The sequence below is a fragment of the Perissodus microlepis genome, chromosome 20 (assembly GCF_051167445.1).
Source record: "Perissodus microlepis isolate ML-2025 ecotype Zambia chromosome 20, ASM5116744v1, whole genome shotgun sequence".
Classification (NCBI taxonomy): Eukaryota; Metazoa; Chordata; class Actinopteri; order Cichliformes; family Cichlidae; genus Perissodus; species Perissodus microlepis.
The window spans coordinates 22544918-22554758 of record NC_140480.1 but is presented as its reverse complement, the minus strand read 5'-3'; the positions used below and the strand labels follow the sequence as shown (position 1 = coordinate 22554758).

At 39.2% G+C, this 9841-nt stretch overlaps 1 protein-coding gene across 1 annotated transcript in view; it reads left to right on the top strand.

Moving 5' to 3' along the window:
* Window positions 1-4519: 4519 nt before the first annotated feature.
* Window positions 4520-9841, top strand: part of slc12a5b (solute carrier family 12 member 5b) — a 38186-nt gene continuing 32864 nt past the window's right edge. The window contains exon 1 of the mRNA XM_084917066.1: window positions 4520-4871. Within this exon, the coding sequence (XP_084773192.1) occupies window positions 4817-4871 (55 nt within the window). The 5' untranslated portion in view covers window positions 4520-4816. The remainder of the gene's footprint in view (window positions 4872-9841) is intronic.

Below are 9841 nucleotides of genomic sequence, written 5' to 3'. Positions count from 1 at the left end.
TAATTTGTCATCAGTCACCACCATTAATAGAAAAAACACACAGTGATAAGAAATGAAATGGTCTAGATTATTTCCATATGCAGTCATTAGTGTAGTATCTAATAGTGGCAACAGCAGATAGCCTTTACTCAGTAAGGAATAACAATAATTTCAAACAAGGGAAAACATGTTCACTTACTATATGGTAAATGGCCTGTATTTGTATAGCACTTTTACTAGTCCCGCCTAGGGACTAACGCCAACCCACAGCTTTACCAGTTTGCTTTACTCTCACCACTCCTGTAGTTTTATTGAGCCAGAGCAGGAAGCCAGGTCATATTATTGACGCAGGCCTCTTGAAGCTCTGTGGTGCTTTTAGGGTTAGGGTTAGGGTGATAAATTGTAGGTGATAGCAGGCAGATGGTTTGAAGAAAAGGTCTAAAGATATTTTTCACCTTTGAATGGCTCCAGGTTGCTGACAAATTCAAAACACCTCTGTCATATATCCATCCTACAAACTGCTCCCAGAGCACCATATTAGTCATAAATCTGTAACTTGGGGCCAGTGCAGCTGATAGCACCAAAGGTAGCCTGCAAGCAATGAAGGAATTTTTCTCTCTCTTCATGAGCTGAGCATCCTACATCCCTCCAATAAATAAATAAACTAATTAATAAGTAGTGCTTGTGAACGCAGCATGAACATGAACTGTTCCCTAGCTTCTTAATCAAAGCTTGATTTAAGTGGCACCTATGGCCCATTGTTCAGTCTGTTCTGGCATTTTGCTCCTACCATTTGTGGACCACATTAATTTCCTGTGGTTGTTTGGCCGTTTAATGGTGACCCTACCCTACTGCTGTCTTGCTTTGGCTTATTTAATTGTGTTTTAGCTTGACAAAATATTTTAAGTTGTTCATCACATCTGTGTTTTATATTTTTAACTGAGCTGCCCTCTCTTTATTTATTTATCTGGGGGTTTTTTGTGAGTTTTTCTTTTAGAAGGTAGAGGGGCAAAGAGAGGCGAGGCTGTTAAATCTTTAAATCTTTCTGATGCTGTACTCTTTTTTTTTAAATTAATTAGTCAAATAAATTATTAACTTTAATCTGCCATGCCTCGCTTCGCCAGTAATGAGCTTGTGTGCATTAATGATTGGTAACTACACTTATTAGGGTGATATTTCCTATGCTGAAATCCCTCAGGTGGTGTTGCTTGTCTCCTTTCTTCCAGTTTTTTTATGCCAACCCCATCAGGTTCCCCCTCGTTCAGGTGCAAGACGATTTAGATGTCACCTCAGTACTTGGGTGACAGAGTTGACTGAAGCTAACAGTAGTAGGACAGGCCCTGTGCTTGATCAGGGAAAAAGTAAAAGTGGATTTCAACCCAGCTCTCTTTGGCCTTAATCTGCAGGATTAGGGCATCAGAAAGTTCACTCCAGTGTGCTGAAGTCTGCATGCGTAGAAATGTGTTTGTATGTGTGTGTGAGAGTGTGCGTGCATATTTTCTTTGTAGAAAACATACGTTTAAATTGAATGTGCTTGCATGTTTTTGCACATCAACATAGGTGTGAAACAGTTGGTGAGCTCTAGTATCCAGAGCCACATGTGAAGCAGCAGCAGCAGCAGGCAGAGGGACGGGAGGGGAGAGAGCTGCCCGTGGGTTAAGAGCTAAAGCCGCTTGGCCCAGATGAAGATGGCTCTCAGGCTCTCTGCCAGTCAAAGCCTAGCCAACAGCCCACTCTTACTGACAAGTCAGGGGAACGGCGGGACATGTCACACGCACAATTTGTATATATTTATGGTATATAACAGGAATTGCAAAGTGCGATGCCCCAAGAATGATGCCTGTACTTGAAATGTAATTAAAGATGAAACATTTTATATGAAATATTTATTAAATTACCTACTGGCTACCAAAAGGTGACAAACGCACAAAAAGTATCACCTAACTTTGCAGTTCCTGTGATTTCCATAGAAGCCTTTTTTTGCCTTGGGTTTTACACCCCACAACTTTACTGCTTTGATTCATTTTCACAGCTTTCATCTGATCATTTTCAGCCACAGCAGGCGTCCATTTTCAAAGAACCACACGAAAAACACTCTGAACACCACTCTCTCACAGGGCCTGGCACCAAACAGCAGACAGGCGCTGTTAATGAATACAACGACGCATTTAACGGCTAAGAAAAAAACGAATATCATCTCAAACCCCAATGGAGACCAAAACAGAGCTTAAAGAAAAGTAAATATTGGACCTAAACTCTACTTTGTTGCTCAAAGTGTAACTTAATCCAGGATGTTTCACTGCCATCTCTGATTGAAAGTTTTACTGTTTACTGCATTACTGATGGGAGTGGCTTTGTTCTCTCAGTACGCACAGCAGGAGTGACATCATAAAACCACTGGAGATCAGACTGGGCTGTCACAGTTTGAGTGCACCATTTATTTATCTCCCTCCCCTTTCTGAAATGCTTTTGCACAAATATGTTATGCAAATCTATTGCATAAATAGACAGTATAAAACATGTATATACAAAAGACACAAAAGATGTAGCTACTGTGAGCCATTGGGCTTTATACTGCTTCAACCCCTTTGGATTGTAAAGTCCTGTTCTGAATCTTCAAGTTGAGTGTTGTCGTTGTCACCATCCTGGTCCAATTGTCGACTTTTTTCTAAGAAGAAGACTGCGTGACATGTCTGACAGACACAGCAATGGCTGGTCAAATTCTCTAAATGCATTCATGAAACGAGCACTGCACCAAATACCTTCTTGTAAGTAATTTGGCCTCTAGCAGACTGCTTTGGACACCCGTTGCTTGAATGGCCAACTTGTCTGGAGAATGTTCACCTTCAAAGTAAAACTTGCACATTTTGAAATATGTTTGTTGCAGCAGTGAGGCACAGCTTTTACTCTGAAGGTAAAAGCTTCAGCAACGAGTCACCGACTGGGATCCACGTCTTTCCTTAGCGACCAGAAGACCTGTGTGACTGAGGCCTAAGTGTTTACAGAGCAGAGGGCTTTTTTTCCCATAGACTTCTATATGATCATTTATTGCAATCAGCAGTTTCAACTGCTGATGGCTGCAAGTCCAACACACTTTCATGTTGGTTTCACTTTTTAGACATGAAAGTTGCATCCATCTTTTATAATGTCTGTGGTTATAATCTAATATAACCACATGTGTTTTAAGCACGCTCTCTCTCATGCTTGCAACATTATTATTCACTCCACCACTTGATTTTTCCAACATTCAAATTTTCTTTTTCTCATCTTTTAGTCATGGTGGAGTTAGATTTGTTTATTTTTTTTGTCATTTAAATGATGAGCCAAAGTGAACATGATGTAATGTGTAGCTGTTTTCTGGATACTGTTGTCAGGATAAAGTCTCTGTGGACATCTGCCAAACCTCAGAGATCATCTTACCAGAGTTGGACACACAGTTCACAGTGACATAATGTCAAGAGTACTTTTTTTTAAAAAAAAGCCTTTCTCTTTTCATTTCATCCATTAAATGCCAGTTGTGTTTTTTGCCATGCCAGGCAGGTGGTGTGGATTAGTGATGCTCTCTAAATTTCAGTACAGGATATTATACACAGTTCAGATTAGAATATATCATCAATGAAGCCACAGATTTGGGTTTTCTTTTTTACTTTTAACCATCAACATCTTGCATTTTTTTGTTAGTGTCTTCCTTAATTGCGTCATTTTCACAGTGATTCTTTACATCACTCACTTTATCCTCTGTATATTTTCTTGATTAGCTGTCATCCTTTTTTCCTCCTCTGCCACAACCAAGCCGTTCTATTCTTAAATATTTCTGTCTGCGGCCGTGTTATTTTGCATTCCTCAAAAAATTGTCATTTTGCTGAAACATGGAGTGACCACAGGGGCATGATAATAGCAAACTGAAATGTGATTCCTAACCAGAAGAGCCCAGACTTGGTAAAGTTGGAATACATTTAAATATAATTGACATAAATGGTCTATTAGAGGTTAAAACACAAGTAGATAAACCTCTTAAAAGAGGGTGTTTTCATTACTAGACCATTTTCAGCAGGACAAAATATATAAAAACTTTTGCAATAGTATATCTTCCACAGTTTTCTAGGAGACAAAAAGTCTTTTGGCACCCTAGGACAGTTCAGCCTGTGTGGAAACAGATTTAAGTTCAGAGATATGCAAGTGCAGCCTGTAGCTCTCATACAAATAATGGGCTACGACCACATAGGTAAATATTTCAAAACGGTGCAAGGGGAACTTTAACAAAAGAGCAACAAACAGACAGTAATGCAATCTCGACTTCTGTCTAAAAAGAACATCAAAAGCAATGCTTAATCTCAGGAGGCAATACTTTGTCATCTGATGTGCATCCTCTCTGTCTCTCAATCCCTCTCCGTCCGTCTCTCTCCTGATGAGATGGATGATGATGACTGTGGGTGAGGGAGAGAAAAGGGAGGGAGGGAGAGAAGGATAATACCTTCTGAATACATGATGAATGTATTCATCAGGCTTAAACTGACTGGGGGGGGTGAGTGGTGTGCAGAGACAGAGAGAGCGTGCATGTGAGTGACACCGAGCACTATCATCAGCTCTACCCTGCGGCCGCTCTCAGTCTCTCTATCCTCTTCCCAAAGAGAGACAGAGGAAGTCACGCAAGTTAAAAGAATACACATACACAGCTTTCCTTTCTCTCGTGCAGCCAGAGGCTGGAGGACAGGAGCTGCGAGACGCACGAGTAAAGTGCAACTTGTCTTTGGCTGCTGCCCACCCAGAGCTTTTTACTCAGCAACAAGCTCAAGAGCGGTGCCGCTCAGTGCGCTCAGCCTGAAGAGGACAGAGGATGCTAAACAACATGACGGACTGCGAGGAGGGAGAGGGGGGACCAAACAGCCAGGGTGAGTGACGAAACCTGCTGCCGAATGATGAGAAGGGAGTGTGTATGTGTGTGTGAGTGCGTGGACCTCGGTGCATCAGTCTCAGCGTGGGTGCTGAAAGGGAACGCGCACGTGTCAGTTAATGAAAGTTAGAGAAACAAAATGATGTTAATGCAGAAATGCATAAATCGGAGTCATTTATTGTATTTGCATGAGACCTTTCAGATAGTAACTGTAATCTGAATAGGACTAAATTAAGTCCAAGTGGAGGTGTCTGAGATCAGTCTGCTACACCTTCACTTTGCTCTGATGCGTTTCACCTCCTGAATTTCATATGTAAACCTTCATCTGCTTAAATAGTTCAGAAATTTGCTTCTTTTTAGCTGATTGGCTGCTGCTTTTCGAAAAAAATAAAAAGGCTGGTTTAGTCAGAAGCTCAGTGATATATGTGACTCAAATGTGGTCCAATTCATCCTGCAACTGTAGATTTATACAAAAGGTTCTACAAAAAATAAATGTTCCCAGAAGACTTGAGTGCAGCCAGAAAAAACAGCCTTTCTTTCTCAAACTCATTCATGTCTTTTCCCATCAGGAACATCTTACCCAGGGGGCAATGTCAGCCTTTCATAAGCTTGCAAGTGTATGTCTCTGAGTGTTTAAATGCAGACTGGGTTTTTATTTTAACATTTTCTATTTGCTGAAATGATTCATTTCCTTTTTAAAAAAAAATATGTTACCGGTACAAACACTACAAGAATGCTGACCACTGGTCACAGTTGGTATTTTTCCCCATTTTTGGACATTAATTATTCATGGCGATAATTTTAAGTTGCAGCCTTGGTTGTAACAATTTTTTCCCACTGTGTTTGTGTTCACGTGTGCACCGTCATCAGGGAGCTATCCACCAATTATGTATTAAATTATCTTTTTAATTTTGTGAGGGTTTTTTTTAAATATTTGACAACATGTTAAGTCTGTATCTGCGCCATTTGAGTTTCAGTCATTTAGACCTAAATTATCTTAGTGTGTTTTGATTATTTCCTTTAAATATGACACCTGTCATTTACATACAGAGCAATATCACTGTGGCTCCTTATTTTGATGAATTCTGTTAATTTAATTTGGTATGGCCCTATTCAGAGTCTTTGTCTTAAATATACTTGTTCTTTTAAAAGTCACATAATGGGTTTTGTTAAACGATTATAGGCAACAACTCTGATGTGTAATAGGAAGAAAATAACCCACATGAGGATTTCATTCTGATTTATTCATCTGGGCTGATTTGGCACTCCACTCAAGGCCTGTTGTTTCAAAAGATTAGGGGAGAAAATTGGATTACAAGAACAGTTTATTTCTATTCTCTATACACTATGACTGAGTGTAAACTCAGTTTGTTTCTCCATTTTCTAAGAGCTGAGCATCAAGATAATCTCTAAGCCATATTCACTGGCTACATGTTTTATACAAATACTATTATGTGTGTTTTTCGATACCTGGGAAGATATTTATGATGAGATTTGAGATTAATCTTAATTTTTTCCACAAAATTAGAGGTGAACACAACAACAAGGGGGGAAAATTTTTTTTTTTTTTTTTTCAAATTAAAAAAATATATATCGTAACTGTCATATTCTTCATTGGAAAAATAACTAAAAAAAAATCCTTTACATCGAAAACTGCTTCACACAAAAAATGGCTTTAGTCTTCAAAGATCTGTGTACACTGTCCAAAGTTACTTTCATCTGTTTTAATCTGTATTCATTCATCATTCACTGTTTAAAAGCAAAGGCTTATATCAGCATTCCACCCATTCATGCCAAATCCAGGCCTTCTCTTTCCACTTATATAAATATGGACTTTGACATTAGAAGGTGAAGGTATATTCCCCAGATCTGTGAATTCCTGAAGGACATGGCTAGCTTGTTTTTCTCAACTTATTGTAAGACTCATGAATCCATATATATGTATGTATATACAAATAAGCAGATCCTGCCTTTGCTAGAATTTTAACTCCCTGTGCACTAGAGGGACGGTGACCTTTTGCTTTTTAAAGGTCATGATGTGAGCGACACCATCGCACCACAGGGGTAAATAATGAGGTGGCATTCAGGGTGCACACTGGACTTTTATAGAGCCACACTATATACAATAACGACTGTCCAAGCCAGGACAACACCTAGAAGTAAATAAATACCATCTCATTATAGTTGTGGCGAGTTTAAAGTGAGAACAAGTGGATGGATTGATGAGCTCCCTGGAGCCCTCACACTGACCACTGGCAATCAGAATTAATGGGTTCCAATCAATAAGCTCACCAGGCGGGCTGAGGTGAGATGAGGAAGCTATTTTTAGATGAATCGCTCCTGCTGCAGGTTTAAAAATACTTAATTTTCTTATATTGTGCAGAAATATTTGTAGATTTTGAGCTCATTACTGATGAACCCTCTTTTAGCTCTGTCTGTAACAAATGTAAATTACATTCATAACTCAAATTTTCATGTAAATAAATGCCTGTAAATGTGTTCCAAAGTAAATGTAATTAAATTATCTAAATTAAAGGAACTCAATATGGCTCCATTCAGAATTATAGTTATGACAGGTTTATTGTCACTGATGCTTTAACATGTATGTACTCCTTAAATTATAGCTGATAATAAATAAAAGTAGACTGAAAATATTCACTTACGTAACGAGGCAAAACTCACAGAAGGTCTAAGCAAATATAAACAGACATCAACTGTCTCTCAACATTAACCGTAACATGACAGAACGACTATATTATCATTGTGTCGCTTACATATCGTTAAATTCTGTGTGTACTGTAATTGTTATCAAACCAGTCAAATCTTACTGCACCAGCAGGGTTTATAGCTACAGCCACCAAAGTGCTGTTTGCATCATCTGTAGCAGATGGCACAGGAGATAAATGAAGGTCAGAGGTTAGCATCTTACCATGAAACTCATAGACGAAAACGAATATAGATTGTAAACCTTTTAAAAAATAAAGCAAAGCTACGTAAAGCCACCATATTGTATCTTTGGATGGAACGCACCAAAACCAGCAACCACAGACACGCTGTTTAGTTCAGTTTCTGAGGAATAGATGTGAGTGTTTATTTGGCACTTTTTAGTGTGTGTTATTGCAGCTGAATGCTTTTTGTCTGTCTTTTTGTTTTTCGCTAACTGAAAGCCGTTTAATTGATTTTAAAGTTTTCCATAAAAGCAAGACTGCTAATCATCTCTGCCTCTGTCACCAGAACTGTTGGTCTATATCAGCTCATGGTGACTTCTATGACATCAGAATGACATCAAAATTCATTATTTGAAGGCCCTAACTGCTGTATCTGCAAAAAAATAAATAATCAGGGCAGCATCAAAGTCAGTCGGACTTGTTATGTGTAAGAATGCCAAAAATGCATCTAAATGTTGCTGAAATTGTTTCCCCATTTTACTTATCTTAGAAATCTTCTTCTTTTCTGCAACACTTAGATGAGGTGCCAACTCCCCCAGGGTTGAAACAAGGGTCTCGCAGCCAGCTGGTCACCCTTATATCAATCACTGCATGTTACTGGCATTTATCACTTCCAACGCGGTCGTTCTGACTAAATTGCTTCTCTGAGCTGCTCCCGCTGTCACTCTCTCAGGTGACTGATTACCAGCTGACACAACAAACCACACAAGACACAAATCGGTTGATTGTACTTAAAGGTGTGCGCTGGCATTTTTGCTAAATATGCTAATTTACAGTCAGAGCAAGATTCTACATACATTATAAACTGGCTCTGCATGTGTGGGCTTGTTTGAGAGAGTTCACAGCAGCATAGTTTGAGCACTTGCTGAAACAGTTTTATACCAGAGTGAAACATCAGTCTGATTTCATCCACTGACAGTTAACCCCGGGCACTATCGGCTCTGTGTTAGCTGCAGCTTACATTGCATCAGATTATATTTTCATTCGGCTGAGCCTTTTTTGAATTTCCCCTGTAGTCTCAGTGGTCTAGGAGTCTGGCGAGCTCAGCAGGGGCACAGGGCTGCCAAGCCATCTCTGACTTGTTGTTTGAAACTGTGTATCAGCATGTAAGTGGGCATCTTTCAGAAGGCAGACAAGCACCAAATTGTTATTGTGTTCCTTTGATATGTGTTATATTTGTTCTCCTGCACTAAGATTAATGCAAATCAGTCATGTCTGTAAGTGGTAGTCTTTGTTAACTAGCGATTTTTTATGTTTAGATGGGCATAAGTAATTTTGATCTGCTCCATTAGAGTGAATCTTAGCTACATATGTGCACTTTCTGCCCTCACTAACAAAACTACAGTCCACTGATGGACTCAATCTGGTCACCTGGCACATTTGCACTGTTTCTCCCCTCCTTTATAGTGGACACAAGCAGCTATGAAATCGTATACATGGTATTATCTCATAGTGCTGCATTATATAAACCTGACCTCTTAATGCCATATGAAGGATTTTAATGTTGCTGCTTCCCTGAAATTTCACAGCTGCATCCTCAGCTGATTTACATTTTAATAAACAGAAAATAATCTCGCCATTTGGTTTGCCTTGTCAAACTTTGCAGATTAAAGCAGCTGTAATAACAAGGTGGTTACAAATCACTGAACAGTGAGCAACAGGTAGAACGGCTATCTCAGGGATTTTCTGACATGCTGTCCTGCTCTGTTCTGTGACTGAGAAGGAGAAACAAAGGAGCACAGAAAAGTCCAAAAATCAGTTCTAGAGGTCTACCGACCACAGGGCAAGACACAGTCAGGACATGACAACAAGATCTGGTGAGGTAGTAACTAACACAACGGAAGGACCGAAGGACAAGAGGGGAACACAAAAGGAACTAAACAATTACTGATAATTTCGCAGATAAGTTACATTATTATTATGAATTATATTATTATGGCAATGATACAACATGCATGATTATGAAAATGTTTGCTCTAGGTACTTTACATTTTGACTATAAAACATGCATAAGTAATTT